Source organism: Mesoplodon bidens, assembly GCF_964165515.1.
Source record: "Mesoplodon bidens genome assembly, chromosome: 3".
NCBI classification, from domain to species: domain Eukaryota; kingdom Metazoa; phylum Chordata; class Mammalia; order Artiodactyla; family Ziphiidae; genus Mesoplodon; species Mesoplodon bidens.
The window spans coordinates 41842731-41860105 of record NC_138178.1 but is presented as its reverse complement, the minus strand read 5'-3'; the positions used below and the strand labels follow the sequence as shown (position 1 = coordinate 41860105).

General features: G+C 44.8%; 1 protein-coding gene across 1 annotated transcript in view; it reads right to left on the bottom strand.

The window, feature by feature from the left end:
• AKAP13 (A-kinase anchoring protein 13) overlaps window positions 1-17375 on the bottom strand; it is a gene marked incomplete at both ends in the record, with an annotated part of 58708 nt that overhangs the window by 6922 nt on the left and 34411 nt on the right. Inside the window, 9 exon segments of the mRNA XM_081228234.1 lie at window positions 4784-5032; window positions 5923-6040; window positions 6157-6282; window positions 8585-8648; window positions 8650-8833; window positions 9453-9605; window positions 10189-10301; window positions 11942-12077; window positions 15652-15718. Coding sequence (XP_081084360.1) covers window positions 4784-5032; window positions 5923-6040; window positions 6157-6282; window positions 8585-8648; window positions 8650-8833; window positions 9453-9605; window positions 10189-10301; window positions 11942-12077; window positions 15652-15718 — 1210 coding nt within the window.

Here is a 17375-nt window from a genome sequence, read left to right as displayed (position 1 = left end):
ATATCTTTTTCTATCCCCTTACTTTCAGTCTGTATGTGTCTCTAGGTCTGAAGTGGGTCTCTTGTAGACAGCATATATATGGGTCTTGTTTTTGTATCCATTCAGCCACTCTGTGTCTTTTGGTGGGAGCATTTAGTCCATTTACATTTAAGGTAATTATTGATATGTATGTTCCTATTCCCATTTCCTTAATTGCTTTTGGTTCGTTATTGTAGGTATATTCCTTCTGTTGTGTTTCTTGCCTAGAGAAGTTCCTTTAGCATTTGTTGTAAAGCTGGTTTGGTGGTGCTGAACTCTCTCAGCTTTTGCTTGTCTGTAAACATTTTAATTTCTCCATCAAATCTGAATGAGATCCTTGCTGGGTAGAGTAATCTTGGTTGCAGGTTTTTCTCCTTCATCACTTTAATTATGTCCTGCCACTCCCTTCTGGCTTGTAGAGTTTCTGCTGAGAGATCAGCTGTTATCCTGATGGGGATTCCCTTGTGTGTTATTTGTTGTTTTTCCCTTGCTGCTTTTAATATGATTTCTTTGTGTTTAATTTTTGACAGTTTGATTAATATGTGTCTTGGCACATTTCTCCTTGGATTTATTTTGTATGGGACTCTCTGTGCCTCCTGGACTTAACTATTTCCTTTCCCATAATAGGGAAGTTTTCAACTATAATCTCTTCAAATAGTTTCTCAGTCCCTTTCTTTTTCTCTTCTTCTTCTGGAAACCCTATAATTCGAATGTTGGTGTGTTTAATGTTGTCCCAGAGGTCTCTGAGACTGTCCTCTGTTCTTTTCATTCTTTTTTCTTTATTTTGCTCTGCAGCAGTTATTTCCACTATTTTATCTTCCACCTCACTTATCCATTCTTCTGCCTCAGTTATTCTGCTATTGATCCCATCTAGAGTATTTTTCATTTATTGTGTTTTTAATTGATGCTTGATTCATCTTTAGTTCTTCTAGGTCCTTGTTAACTGTTTCTTGCATTTTGTCTATTCTATTTCCAAATTTTGGATCTTGGAAATATAATCTTGGATCATCTTTACTATCATCATTCTGAATTCTTTTTCAGATACACTGCCTAGTACCTCTTCATTTGTTAGGTCTGGTGGGTTTTTATCTTGCTCCTTCAACTGCTGTGTGTTTTTCTGTCTTCTCATTTTGCTTATCTTACTGTGTTTGGGGTCTCCTTTTTGCAGGCTGCAGGTTCGTAGTTCCCGTTGTTTTTGGTGTCTGTCCCCAGTGGCTAAGGTTGGTTTAGTGGGTTGTGTAGGCTTCCTGGTGGAGGGGACTAGTGCTTGTGTTCTGGTGGATGAGGCTGGATCTTGTCTTTCTGGTGGGCAGGTCCACGTCTGGTGGTGTGTTTTGGGGTGTCTGCGGACTTATGATTTTAGGCAGCCTCTCTGCTAATGGGTGGCGCTGTGTTCCTGTCTTGCTAGTTGTTTGGCATAGGGTGTCCAGCACTGTAGCTTGCTGGTCGTTGAGTGAAGCTGGGTGTTGGTGTTGAGATGGAGATCTCTGGAAGATTTTCGCCATTTGATATTATGTGGAGCTGGGAAGTCTCTTGTGGACCAGTGTCCTGAAGTTGGCTCTCCCACCTCAGAGGCACAGCACTGACTCCTGGCTCCTCAATTTGGGATGATTTTTTGTCTATTCATGTATTCCACAGATGCAGGGTACATCAAGTTGATTGTGGAGCTTTAATCCGCTGCTTCTGAGGCTGCAGGGAGAGATTTCCCTTTCTCTTCTTTGTTCTCACAGCTCCCGGGTCTCAGCTTTGGATTTGGCCCCGCCTCTGCGTGTAGGTCGCCAGAGGGCGTCTGTTCTTCGCTCAGACAGGACAGGGTTAAACGAGCAGCCACTTCAGGGACTCTGGCTCACTCAGGCCAGGGGGGAGGGAGGGGCACAGAGTGCGGGGCGAGCCTGCAGCGCCAGAGGCCGGCGTGACGTTGCACCAGCCCAAGGCACGCCGTGCGTTCTCCCAGGGAAGCCGTCTCTGGATCCCGGGACCCCGGCAGTGATGGGCTGCACAGGCTCCCGGAAGGGCGGCGTGGACAGTGACCTGCGCTCGCACACAGGTCTCTTGCCGGCGGCAGCAGCAGCCCCAGCGTCCCACGCCCATCTCTAGGCTCCGCGCTTTCAGCCGTGGCTCACGCCCATCTCTAGGCTCCACGCTTTCAGCCGTGGCTCACGCCCGTCTGTGGGGCTGCTTTAAGCAGCGCTCTTAATCCCCTCTCCTCGTGCACCAGGAAACCAAGAGGGAAGAAAAAGTCTCTTGCCTCTTCAGCAGCTCCAGAGTTTTCCCGGACTCCCTCCCGGCTAGCTGTGGAGCATTAGCCCCCTTCAGGCTGAGTTCTCGCCGCCAGCCCCAGTCCTCTCCCTGCACTCTGACCGAAGCCCAAGCCTCAGCTTCCAGCGCCGCCCACCCCGGCGGGCGAGCAGACAAGCCTCTCGGGCTGGTGAGTGCCGGTCGGCACCGATCCTCTGTGCGGTAATCTCTCCGTTTTGCACCACCCAGGTACGTGGGGGAGTTTCTTGCGTTTTGGGAGGTCTGAGGTCTTCTGCCAGCGTTCAGTAGGTGTTCTGTAGGAGTTGTTCCACGTGTAGCTGTATTTCTGGTGTATCTGTGGGGAAGAAGGTGATCTCTGCGTCTTACTCTTCCGACATCTTCCCCGGAAGTCTACCATTAGTTTTGACAAGTTTTTTTTCTTAAACTTTACTTTTAAATAGTTCAGGTGTCTGCCAAAAATAAAAAAGAGCTCTAAGACATAAGTTTCAACTTCACTGAATCCTGAAGTTTATGTGATCACGGCGTCAGTACATCAGAGAAAAACAATCCTACCCCTTTCAAGGGTTACCCGACACACAGGACTGGCTGTTCTTGGCACAAGTCATTTTCACTTGGGGGTGAAAATGACTAAACACCAAACTCTTATCTCCACTGGAGACATTTTAGGCCAGAAAACCTATCGTTCTGCCATTGATTTGACCACAACATTATTCCAACAGCTGGCATCTATTAGTTTTTATTTCGGGAATGAATAAATAAACTGCCGTGTAAAGAAAATACAGCACTGGCAGCAACTCTAGGAAATCCATCCTTACAAGAGAGGGCAGGTACTTCTCTACCATCAGGCTACCTCCGACACGGCCTCACAGTGGCGGTGAGGCCAGAGCCCTCAACTGTGGTCTCAGGACATCACAGAGCATCAGGGCTGGAAGGAAGGAGCTGCAGGGATCGCACAGTTCAGGTTCATCATGGAGCAGTGAGAGGCACAGCTGGCTGGTGGCAGGAAGGGGTATTTCTTCTCTCTGAGATGACCCTGCCCGGAGGACCCCTTCCCGGATCCCTGCGACGACGACCGCCCTTGTCTCGGTTACTGGTACCTCCGCACCCCTGCTGTCCTCTACCCTGCCCCTAGCAGCTGAACTATACACACTCTAACTCACTCACCCCTTTCCTGCTCAAACCCTCCATTCCGAGCCCATTCTTCGCTCACTCCCATCACCAGCATCCCTGTCAGCTCCCTAGTCTGGAGCACACACCCACCCCAACCTGGCCCCCGGCCGATTCTTCAGCCGTATTTCCTGCCTCACTCTGCTGCCAGAGACCCCGACTGCCCACCCTTCCCAGCGGGCCACACCCTTCAGCTCCACGCTTCCACGCTTCCTCCTCCCTTCTGCCTGGCTCCCTCCTCTTGTCCTCAGTTCACGCCTCTCTATTCTGGCAACCATCATACTGCAGAGCAAGAACCTCTTTACAAGTCTCTTCATTCTCAGCCCAACTTCTAATGCAGGGTGTCCTGTGACATTCACCTTTGAGAGCAGCTGAATGCCTGAGATTTCTTTACTATGTGGTCTGAGCATGGTGAGACCCTAGCTAAGGAGTCCTGGGAATTCTCCCAGAGCAGCTACGTATAGCATTACTTATACCTCGGCGATGAGAGAAGCACACATTTTCACTCACCTGAGTTTTATGTCAGCGGGGCTGACGGCACTCGGCTGCTTTGTGTGCTCAGCTCACCGAGGCCAGAGAGGTGGGCTGGGTATACTCAAGGCTACTGCTGATGTTAGAGTTACCATATAGGCCCAGAGGATACAGGTTTGATGAAAACAATTATTAAAAACAAACAAACAAACAAACCAGATGTAGAGATGAATGAACAAACCTCCTAACTTCTTTCACTTGATGGGGCTGATCATTTAAAAGGTAAAAACTAAAATCAAACAGAAAGTGAGTATCTTTTATGACCTCTTTTGCTTAGACAAAGATAAAAGATGAAAAACAAAGTTTAATAATAAATCTAGTTGCTGTGAGTTAAACTTTTGTTTCTCTACGGTCTCGGGAGCTGAAAATTCCTCTGCCACCTCTTAGGAACGAGTGATGTATTTTTAATCTCAGAGAATCTATGAATTGTGCAACTGATGGTATTTCCCTCCTAGCAGTTGTTTTGCCAGAGACCCTGACCCCAAACGTGCTGCCCCTCTTTCATAGGGAAAATACGTCTTCCTTAACACCTTGCTTTTTTGTATGAATCTTACCCTTTGCTTTGTTCTTTAAAAAAATTTTTTTTTCATTTCCCGACTGCATCATTTCCTCGTTCTCTTACTGTATTCTATATGGTTTTGTAAGCCATCTCAAACCAGTCTTTTCTGATACAAGATTAAGATCAACTAAATGCCTGCTGCTCCTGTGTGACGTCTGGACATGGGTCCCCGGGAACAACCTGGTGACATCTGGATTCTGCCTGCTGCCCTCTGGCACACGCTTAGACTCTGACGAGAGTGAGCCTCACCTTTCCGCCTCCCTGTTGTGCTCTTCAGAAACATGCTCCCATCCCGCACGAGCTTCTTCTGCTTCAGATCCTCCTTGGCAAACATCTGACCACTCTTCATTCTCATGATCGACTTGCTATCTGTCTTTGTATAAATTTCATTGAGACGGACCTTCTTTTCATAACTTGCCACTTTGCTGTCCACAGCTCCAATCACATCCTTCACCAGGCCCAGGGACTGAGCTAGATCTTCCTGTTCCACTTCACTGTCTGAGAAGGAAAGAATAACTGTCTCTACTGGGCAGAAGGAGGGGCATGCTGCCTTCTTTTTTTTTCTTTTTTTTTTTTTTTGCGGTATGCGGGCCTCTCCCTGTTGTGGCCTCTCCCGTTGGGGAGCACAGGCTCTGGACGTGCAGGCTCAGCGGCCATGGCTCACGGGCCCAGCCGCTCCGCAGCATGTGGGATCTTCCAGGACCGGGGCACGAACCTGCGTCCCCTGCATTGGCAGGCGGACTCCCAACCACTGCGCCACCAGGGGAGCCCCAGGACCCTGCCTTCTTGCTCCACATCACTGTCTTCCCTCTGTGGGCACGCTGGCAGAGCGAAGCCAACACGTCGAAGGGCACGTGCCTACCCCTCGCTGTCAGAGTTTAAATCAAGTTAGATGTTTCAAAGATACAGATGACATGCAATTATGTGCCACGTTCTAAAGTGGAAGGAACCCAACATTTTTAGGGAGGGAGAGGAGCAACCAGTTTTTTATTTACGTCTTTGTTTTATCTAATCCTTAATGTAACTGTCCAGGAGCAGCATTAGCTGAGAGAGAAACTACTAAGTAGTGGTTAAACGAGAAACAGCGGTGATTGTAGCACTTGTAGGTGGAATCACCTCCCAGTCTAGGGACAAGTGACAAGTTGCTTAGGTCACTGAACTCTCATTGGGATCACTAAGTGGTTCCGTCCCTTCTTGCTCTCATTCACCCTAAGTCTGCTGATATAACACCTTATGGTTTCACTCAAGAAAACTGTCTTTAAGATAAAACACAGGCTCTCTTTTAGAACTTCTCGACGTAAAAGAGGTCTTCTACGGGGTCTCCAGTGCTGTTGGACAGACCGGAACAGTCCACTGGCAAACAAGACTGAGTCCAGAGAGAGACACACCTTTGGTACACTGCAATATTCTTTGGAACAAAACCGGGTATTTGGTGATCCGTTGGGTTACAAGCAATATACACTCTGGGATTCCAAGCCTCCGTACGACTGAACTGCTCATCTTCTTCTGCAAGGAAGCAAGTCAAGTGTCAGGATCTACCCAAGGGAGAAGGCTCGAGCCAAAACTGACAGTGACACAAGGCTCTGGACAACAGGGAAATCCCCACCGTTTCACATCGATACCTTCACAAAGGCCTGAAAACGCTTATCCTTGGCATAGAGGTCTTTGAAGTAGTTTACAGACTGGTTGTGCTGCCCACAAAACTTGCCGTATGTCTTCTTTAAGCGTTCTGCATTCTCTCCTGAAAACTGCAGAGGAAAGAGAACAGAGGTTATGCCATAACTCAGGGTGCTAAACTCCTATTACCATTTTGTCCAAAGTTTCCAGTCTACTTGTGAAACCCAAGAGAGCTCCCTCCAAAGACTGAAAGATTAAAATGGTACAGGAGCTTTGGAAAACAGTTTAGCAGTTCCTCAAAAAGTTAAATATAGAGTTACCATATGACTCAGCAATTCCACTCCTGGACATAAAAACATATGTCCACACAAAAACCTGTATATGAATGTTCACAGCAGCATTATTCACAACAGCCCCAGAGTGGAAATAACCCAAGTGTTCATCAGAGGATAAATGGATAACATATGAATGAAAAAAGCCAATCACAAAGGACAACATATTGCTTTATTCCATTTATATAAAATGTGCAGAATAGGCAACCCCACAGAGAAAGTAGATCAGTGGTTGCCTAGGGCTGGGGAAGTTGGTGGGGGTGACGATGATAAAAATGCTCTACAACGGACTGTGGCGACGGCTGCACAAGAGTCACGGATATACTGAAAACCACTGAACTGTGCACTTTAAATGGGATCACATGGCATATGAATTACACTTCAATAAAGCTGTTACATATATTTAAAAAATAATAAACACAGAAATATGTACCGTGCACATAAGAAATGCAAGATGTGTTTTAACTCCCATTTGTCATAACACAGTAATAAAACAGAGAGACTCACTAGAAGTCTTTCATGAGGTAGCAGTCTCAAAGAAGTCATCCTGATAAGTCAGAAAGACATCAGAAACGGCCGTCATTACCTAGGGATCTGTTTATCCTACTTACCTCAGGCCAGCAGGCCTAACAATTCTGCATGGCACTTACCTCATTCCCAAGCGTGTGCAATCTCAACCATTCATCTGAAGCTACGTTCACTGTGGGGTAACCGCTGAGTTTCTGTATGTAGTCCACAAGACACATGCTAAGCATCAATTCCCGCTGGACAAACAATCTCTGGAGGCAACACAACTTGATCCCTACCCCAAAACTTGAAAAAACGTTCAGCGTAGCCTTTCCTTTCCCCCTTTACCAACAGAAGAGCTGAGGCAGAGAGATTTTTAAGTGATCGGCTCCCATCACAAAGCAAGTGCCCTAAAAGGGTGACTCTGGCACTGGCGCTCAGAACCAACAAATGGACACCATGGGGCTAACATCTTACTAGAGAACATGCACAAATACAAGGAGCTACAAGGTCAGAGGAAGTACCAGTGCAGGTCTGAGGGTGGAGAGGAGGGGCAGAGGGAGAAACATGGAAAAGGACAGGAGGGGGATGTTTGGGGAGGAAGGGTCCTCACTTGCAGAGCTGACCATGCCCGCTTTGAGGCCCTGACCACCAGTGTGAACGCATTCACTACACTGAATCTGCATTTACTTCACAACATGCCTATCCTTCACTCCTAGAACATGAGTTCCATGAAGCAGAGGTCTACACTATACTTACCTTTGTGGTTCCACATGGTATTGAGTAAATCCCCAGTGAATACATGAAAAATGAATGAATGAAGGCACCAATGAATTAACAGGGCAAGGGGTACAGACTCAAGAATACAACGAAAGGACAATATTTCCAATTCTCAGGCAGATGTTCCAGCAAGTAAGCCTCTGCTTCCACAAGGAGGCAGAGACTTGCCGGTGAGAAAGAGCTAGTCAGATGTGATGCGATCCCCTCTGCCCTTAAAGGTTATACTAGCATTATTCATCTTTCAAAAAGAATGTTTTAAAAAAGAAACATTTAGAAACTGCCTATGACATATACATCTGAAAGTATCAAAACAACTTTTAGCTAAATTGCTTTTGACGTAGGATTGAAACCATACCATACCCTGATGAAAATATTAGCAAGAAATATTTTATGAATTATTTTACAGTTTCTTAGTTTCTTAGTCAAGTTTTTAGTCTCAGGTGGTTTTTAGATAAATGAGCCTTTTGATTTGAGGCACAAGTTGAAGTTGAGACTTCCAAAAAATATTTTTTGATCTCTTAAACTATAGTATCTCTGATGTTGGTACAGACTCTGAGGAAGAAAAACTGGCTTTTACTGCGCATCTACCATGTATGCTGGGTACTTTATATATACATTACCTCTTAAATTTTAAAATAGCATTAAAAGAGAAAATCTACTGTCCTCAATTACAGAAGAAGAAACTGAGGGTCGGAGAGATGCAGTCACTTGCCTAAGCTCACAGAGATCGTGAGCAGTCCAGCCAGGATGTGAACGCATGGCTACGGGGCCCCCAGTGCGTGTGAGAGGCACCAGGCGCCCACCTGCTGCTCACCTGGTGCACAAGCACATCCCCAATCCTCTTGATGAGAAAGTCCTTTTCACTTTCATCCACCAGAGTCCTTCCTCCGCTCCAGGATCCTCTGAAAGAACTGGCTGTGGATACTGATCAGCTCATCCAAACAGGGGAAGAGCTTCTCCACCATCTGCTGCTCAAAGAGCAGGTCGGTCCTCATGCCACGGCTGTACACGTCGCTCATGATCTTGAGTATGCGGAGGTGGTGGAACTCCGTCTGCATCAGCTCTGGGGGAGGGACAAGGCTCAGTGGTCAGGAATGCTCTCCTGGAGGATTCTCCTGCAAAGTGTGTCTGCTGCTACTAACAGCCCAATTTTGTCTTAAGGCTATTTACCGCCCAATTTAAACTTTAAAACTGAGTCAACAGCTGTCTTTTCCCTAAGGTGTTTTCATCCTATTCCTCGATTTTTCACGGGACCTCACACTATTTTCTGACAGGTGTACTGGATTCCATCACTCTTAAGTGGTGGTTTCCAATGTGGTCTTCATTGGGATTCAAGACCTTTCATAATTTACTACGTTCCTATTTCCCAGAAATGACTTGTGTTTAGTCTAGTTTCTACTGTAGCTGAGGAATTAAACTGTACTGTCACAAGAGATCTCTTTTTAGGACTATCACATAAATAAGCACTCATATTAAATAAAATGTCCAATAAAATTAAAGAATATAATTTTACAGAGAGTAAAGGATAGGAATAAGATGTCTCTATACCTCAAAGTTTTCAAAAGAAAATCTTTGAGATGCTACATACTTGAAAATTGACTTGACATAGCCCAATAAATCCCCTAATAAACAATGCCAGACAATGCACATCAAATATTAGCAGAGCACATGAAGAGTCTCACCATAAATCACTTCTTGCCGTATGACCACATCTTTCTTTTGCTGTTTCAGAAACTTGCTGTCCACTATCTGACTCCAGGACTCTGCTTCCAGCTGTTTGGACTCAATCTCAAAGTCTCCCATTAGCTGCCCTTCATTCATGTCAGTGCCTACTCCTCAGAATACAAAAAGAAATCAATATCAGAATCCTGCATCTGTGACCTCTAAAAAAAACCCTCTGCTGGACATTCCTCATGGTGATAATTTCATGAGACATAAACACTCTACACTAATACAGGGATGTTCATAGAATATATATTCTATTAGAAAAGATCATTTTCTGTTCCAGAGTGACATACTCTATATTCAAGACTTCGGTTAAAGGTGATAACCGTCACATAAATCAAAGGTGATTAAGACATGATCAGGGTCCTGGTGACTTGACCTGTTTAAGAGAGTAGGCTTACAGCTGTGCCAAGAGAGCTAGAACTGAACGTGTACGAAAGTCTAGGGGAAGGAGAAGCGTTTGTACCAGAATCTGACCACATTAAAATCAATGATATCCTTCAGTGGACAACCATCTAACAACAGGGTAAGTGGGTTTACCAACTCATTATAAAGCATGTGATGCTTTACAGACAGTTCAGAGAAGTTTCACAGGAGTAAGGAAGAGGCAGGAGATGTGTTAGTGCTTGCATTCTAGGAGATGGCACAAAGTCTCTGCAGACACACACAATACATGCCGTGATTTCTGCTTACCCTCATCAGTAAGGGACTCTGTTGACTTATTGACCTTGCTGATTTTATTTCGTGAGTCTGTTGAATGAGACAGGAATTTCCAGGTGTTTGATATGTTCTCATCATTGCCAACTCTGGGGGCAAAAGGAAACACATACCGTCAGATACATTCTGAGAAGCCATAGTTTCTGGTCTTAAGTGAAGATCTGAAAAACTATAAAGTGACAGCTGGCTGCAAGTACTACAATGATGGAAGACAAATTACTTAGGTCAGGTACCCAGCAATATGCAACACAAACTATTAAGGAAGGCTGGAGGCATTTAACATCACTGCAAGCATGAACTTTTTGAGCCTTGGATTTTTTTTAACGATAGGCAGCTAGGAGAATGCTCTTCCTTCAAACTGCATACACATTATATAAGAAATTTTTCTGTTTGAAACTCATGTCTAACCACTAGACTTTTTCCCTGTGTTCCCTAAATAACTATAGACCAAGCACTTATATTAAACCATATTCTTCCAACTTTTCTTGAGCCCAACTCACCAGCTAGCACGTTAGGCACCCAGTAGATGTTTGTGGTACAACACAAAAGTAAGCCAGAGTCATTTAAAACTAAATTTTATTTAAAGGCCAACTTTTAAAAGTCATAATATAAACTCATTTGGGTAACATCAGAACTTGGAAAAGAAAGCCTTTGGTTAATTCCAACAGAAAGACAAAACGATATAAAAATCCCTGAAACTTTGTTTTTAATGAGGAGGAAACATTAGCCAGCACAGAGGTTAGGAAGCACAGACAAAAGGAGATTTGCATCCTTCAGTTGGGAATTTTCCTCCAGCCTAGGTTAAGAGAGCTGCAAGAGATGTTTTGAGTCCTACATTTGAGATGACTTCTTTACTGGATGGGAAGGCAGGCATCTTACCCCAAACAGCCAGCAACATCAAAATTGGCCCCGTGCTAATCACAGACAGCCAAGGCCTGAACAATCAGGGGCCACAGCAACTTCTGGAGGGACCATAAAAGGAACTCAGTGCAGATGAGGGATGGGGAACCTACTGTAGTACCCGGCCCATTATTCACTCCCATGACTTAAGAGTCAAGAGGCAAGTTTAAAAAAAAAAAAAAGCGAAACAAAACACAGTTACCCCCTCCCCCCAGGTTCATCTGACCAACAGAAAAGTGTGACATATGAAAATACAAGTGATTGAAACCAAACATTCAGAATTAAATCTTTTTTCCTATTCCCACTTCTTATTTTGATCTGAAAATCATCCTTTTAGAAGGCAGGTTCTTTAAAAGCAGGGCTGGGGCTTCCCTGGTGGCGCAGTGGTTGAGAGTCTGCCTGCCGATGCAGGGAACACGGGTTCGTGTCCCGGTCCGGGAAGATCCCACATGCCGCAGAGCGGCTGGGCCCGTGAGCCATGGCCGCTGAGCCTGCGTGTCCGGAGCCTGTGCTCCACAATGGGAGAGGCCGCAACAGTGAGAGGCCCGTGTACCACAAAAAAAATATATAAAATAAAAAAAATAAAAGCAGGGCTGATCATGTATAAAAGCAGAGGACAACTGGCCTAAAAATGGTGTTTAAAGGGGATCGTTGCTACAAAATGGAGATCATGATGGTGCATCAAAGTGTAATCCTCACCCCACTCAGCTGTAGCCCTAACCCATTACGTTATATATTTCTTTCTAAAACAATCTTTTTGTCAAATGGTATAAATTATTATGCTCTGTCACCTAGATGTCAACTGTGTTAGCTTTACATCCCCACTCACCCAGCAATGTTCTGAATGGAGACACTTTTGGAGAGCGACACACTCTGCTGGGACCGTCTGTTAGCAAACACGGGGGCAGCAGTGGTTTCATCGGCCAAGAGGACTGCGGACCGAGGGCACTCCTTGGGCTGGGAGGCTGTAAAGAACGAAAGGACACCAAATGAAGTATCACCGACACATGCCCACCAGCACTGACTCACCTGATGAATGCCAAATAGAAGCAAACTGCTTTAAAAGAGATTCACCCTGGGAGTGTAAATAGGTACAAAAACTCTATGGAAGACAACTTGGCAATAGCTGTTGAAACTGTAAATGCCTATCTTTGATCCAGTAATTCCATTTAGGATATGTTTATTCTACAAGATTTACTTGTTTATATTTGAAATGACTTATGTCCAAAGTTATTCAATGCAAAGTTTGGTAGAAGCAAAATGAGAATCAAAAGAAGATCAGTTAATAAATCATGGTACAGCCTACATGTGAATCCTAAGAAGCTTTAAAAAAAAATGAGGACACTCTCCATGAACTGACACAGATCTGCAGATAACATATTAAGGGGGAAAAAATCAAGGTGCAGGGCTTCCCTGGTGGCTCAGTGGTTGAGAGTCCGCCTGCCGATGCAGGGGACGTGGGTTCATGCCCCGGTCAGGGAAGATCCCACATGCCGCGAAGCGGCTGGGCCCGTGAGCCATGGACGCTGAGCCTGTGCGTCCAGAGCCTGTGCTCCGCAACGGGAGAGGCCACAACAGGGAGAGGCCCGTGTACCGCAAAAAAAAGTGCACAACAGACCACCTTTTATGTTTTAAAAACATAATTAATAATCCAAACTGGTATTTGCTTTATTTTGATAAAGAAACTTAAGGAAGATAAATATAAAACTAAGAAAAGCGGTTTACCTGTGGGCTGTGATGGCAGTGAGGATAAAGAATCATATATTTAAAAATGTAAACTAATTCAAAGTAAGAGAAAAGGAGACTGAGAGAATTTTAAGGATAAAAGGAGCCTCAGAGATAACTGAGGCTGGTGTTCTTTGGGAGGACCTACCAAGAAACGTGTCAGGGGCTGGTTAGATATGCAAATTCCCAGCCCTCCTTGTTCTGTGCAGGTGGGACCTGGGAGCCTACACGTTTACCAGCTCCCCAAGCGATTCTCCTGTACAATGTCTGAGAACACAGGTTTTGACCAATTCCTTTAGTTTACAGATGAGGAAAATGCAACACGTGTTTGAGGTCACATAGCTAATTTGTCCTCACACTGCATATTTCTCTTGAACTTGACCAAAGAGGAAACTGGAGCTCCGATTTCATGCTAAAGTAGTCACACTGCCATCTGGGTAGCAAATTATTTTTCCTTGGTGGCTAACTAAACTGCTGCATTACCTGTCCATCCCCAGGAGCATCAGGAGCTGAAGGAAATAAGACTGGAGCAGCTGTTATGGCTTCACAGTATTACAGGATGTTTCTGACTTAATAAAATTAATAAAACCATTAATTTCCAATTCAAATTCTATTTAGAAGAAGGTGATATAATAAACACCAGAAACATGCTACCCTATAACACGACCAGACCCTTCCTGCAGAAAGCACACAGGAAACTAGGAGATGTGGGTCCCACACCAACAGGGAAGAAGGGCAACTGGCGGGGAAGAGAACATGCTCAAGTGTTCAAGAGCCTGGAGCACATCCTCAGTGTCTCAGAAGGGAAGCTGCTGAGCAGATAAAATCTGATGGAGGAAGAAACACCGGTTCTTGAAGAACAGTAGGATGTGGGTAAGTCAACAGAAAAAGAGGACATTTTGATGAGGAGAACTACATGAAGGAAGGCAGAAACACTCTATTAATGTGAAAGGGAGAAAACAAGCAAAAGAGGAAGTACGTAGAGGGGCGTATATAAGGGATCAGTGAAACGGCTGGAGAAGCAGAACGAAGTCATGTCTTGCAGAGCCCTGAACCTTATAAAGAACAACCTGCATGTAAAAGGCAGCATGGGGGGTGAAAACAACAACTTTCCCTTGTTGAAACCAATCCACTCCACTCAGGGAAGTTGCTAACTACTCTCTGAGCCTCAGCATCCTTATTTGTGATGGTGATGGTAGTGCTGAAAGCAAACACTGAAGGAGGCCTCTCACCAAGTACTTCACTGGTGTGATCTCACTTAAACCCGATGACCACCTGCTGATACTTATTACCATCTTTTCACAGAGGAGGAAAACAAGGTACAGGGGATTTAGTAAACGTCCGAGGTTATGCGGCTGTTAAGTGGGATGCTGGGACTCAGACCCATCCAACTTGAATCCACAATCTGTACTCTTACCACTACGTTACCTCAGGAATAAAACAGGAATAAGAATACATGCGGGGGTCAGACATAATAGGTATTTTTTTGGAAAAATGCTATTTTATCTGATTTGAAAGAAAAAAAAGGTTTCTGAAATAAGGGATAATGTCACAGAACAAAAGTTTAAGGAAGATTAGACTTGTAAAAGGTGTTGGAATGGGTTGGATCATTGGTTAAAGTGGGTGACAGTCTGGCACAACCTTTCTTCTAGGAATCCACATGCAAAGATGGGCAATAATTGGACTTCTGTCTAAGGGGACTCCATACCCTCCTGGTGGCACAGCCATTCCGGGTCCATCTGGAAGCACTCAGAGCAGTCGGGCACAGAGCAGTGGTCCTCAAGCTCGAGTGTGTGCATCACCGTCACCTGGAGCATCTACTAAAACACAGATCACTGGGCTCTGGCTCTGGAATCTCTGACGTAGTAGGTCTGGGTAGGGCCCAAGAATTGGCACTTCTAATTGATCCAGGGTCTACCCTTTGAAAAACACGGCCTGAGGGTAAGTTTCACATGGGCTCCCATAGAGCAAATTTAGGTGATATTCATTACTGCATCTTTATGACAGGGGTTGGAAACAACTCAGACAACCGCTTTGGGGGAACTGATAATTATAATGTGGTGTATATTTATGAAAGAACACCATGCAGCGATCTGAGACAATAGCTTACCTATAGTAACACGCATAGATCTCAAAACCATATTGAGTGGGAAAAAACCCAGCAGAATGGCTAAGCAAGTCCTATCATCTAATTTACATTTAACGCACAAAACCATAAGAGATATTTCCAGAGGTACACATATGTCTAAAGATACGGCAGATTAGAGAGGTTTACATTAAGTATACTGCAGTGCGTGCTGAGGAGGGGAAAGGAATGAGATAGGGAATGAAGAATGAAAAGGGGAAAATATTAAGTAAAACCAAAGTGAAGCTTTGCACAGACTGGAGAAGACAGGTTGATGTGAATGGGAGAGGTGTGATTTACCCAATTTGTGTACCACTGAAGTCCTTGGGGAAAAAAAGATTTTCATAACTCCACAGTTTGTCAAGAAGTTTATAAGCAAGATCTCATCTGATGCAACTGTAACGCTGCTAAAAGCAAGTTTCACTGTCGACTCACGCAAGAGAAATTTCAAGACACACAGGGCTAAGGTGCTGGCTTTTAAGCGAAGACACACACTATTCTAGAACCTTCCAGAGAGTTTGATGGTAGAATGGTAAGCTTTTGGTCAATGAAACTGCAGCCTTCTCTAAGTATTCAAAATAGGTATTCAAATCTTGCTTAAGAATAACAAATAAATACTACAGAAATATGGGCAAGTCCTGAACCAGAGAGGCGAAAAGGAATCATGAGACGTGGGCTGAGCTACTTACACTTGTTTCTCATAATGACCATGGGCAGCGAAGATGTGTCATGTGCTTGAAGGCTCCCTTTGGGCTGCTGAAAGGAAAAGAAAGCCTGAGTGAACCCTGCCTTTACAATTTATCTTCTGTCAAGTTTCAAGAGGCCTAGAGCAGGAAGCCAGCTGTTCCTACTTCCCTGCTCTATTCCTGCCAATGGTCCTCAGCACCCTAGTCCTAGATAAGCCACCCACTCTGGCTCCCCTCTGAACCCGCCAAGCACTCTGATCCTGCAAATGCCGTCTCTTCTGCCTGGAATGCTCTCTTCACCTTCACAGGCATGACATTCTTCTATTTCAAGATAATCCCTCCTTGGTAGAGCCATCTGTTAGCTTCTTTCTTCTCCTCACCCGAGGCAGTGACTGGCACCCCTTAGAATCCTGCATGTGCCCCCGCCTAGTTTTTTCCTTACTTATGGTCATCGTCTGCTTGTCCGTCTTCCCCACCAGAATGCTGATTGCTTAAGAGCGGCATCTGTGCCCTTTTTGTTTCTATTTCTCCAGTGACTCGCATTTATACGGTGTTAAATAATTCTTAGGTAAAGTGCTAGTTTTAAGACTTTTGTTGTAGCATGGAACAGAGACACTGTGTGAGAAATTACAGACTGAAGCAATTAGTCTGAGATAAATCATTAGTGAAAAAGGGTCCATTTAAAATGGAACTCCCCCTTTCAGGTTACATTCTTTCTATGGGATAGGCTGTATCCCTATCATTCTCCTTCTCTATAGCACATTCACAGTAACAGCAGTCTTACCAGAGATCACAAACTCAAATGCCTGTGGAGTCAGGCAGGTAACAAAGGACAGAGGCGAGTTGGAGGAGGGGGGGAGTGGCAGGCTGGGGCTTGTATATCTTGTCTAGAGGAGGCAGCAGTCACTCAGCCCCAGTGGATTATCACCTACCACCCACCTCTCCAACATTTAAGGAACTACAGGCCAGATACTGTTCTACGTGCTTAGGAGCTATTGATGGATCACTTGGCAAGTTGAGTGCTTACATTCTAGTGGGGGGAAGGTACAGATCATTAAAAGTAAATGTAATATAATAAATACAGTTGTTAAGTAGACCCTAAGAAGGTGATAAGTAGTACTATGGAAAAAAAGAAAAAGAGCAAGGTGGGAATTGGGAATGCTGGGTAAGGGGAAATAGCAGGGCTGTGAGATCTTCCATTTCTTCAGGAGAAACTGGAAATCCAAACTGGTGTGAAATACGATTTTTCAATAAATACACTAACTCAAATAAAAAAAAAATTACTCCATGAGCCAAACAAAATTTATGTCCATGGACTGAATAAGATCTGGGGTACAGAGGTCTGTCATCTTTACACTAGAGTTCAGTGCTTCTCAAAGTGTGGTCCTTGGACTAGCAGCATTAGCATCATCTGGGAACTTATTAGAAAGGCAAGTTCCTGCCCCCTCCCCACCCGCCAAACTGGAAGCTCTGGGAGTGGGGCCCACTGTCATCTTATAACAAGCCCCCAAGGTGATTCTAATGCACACTCCAGTTTGAGGCCACTGCACTAGATAAATGCGTTTGGTTACTGGAAGCACACAGCATGCTGAGCATCTGTGTAGATGGAGCTGGAGAGCACTCTTCTGACAAGGAACAAAGACACTTATGAGTGACTACAACACTGAAAACCACACAGGCCACCTAAACACCCATCTGCCCCCAGCCCCGTACTCTTTCTTTAAGGG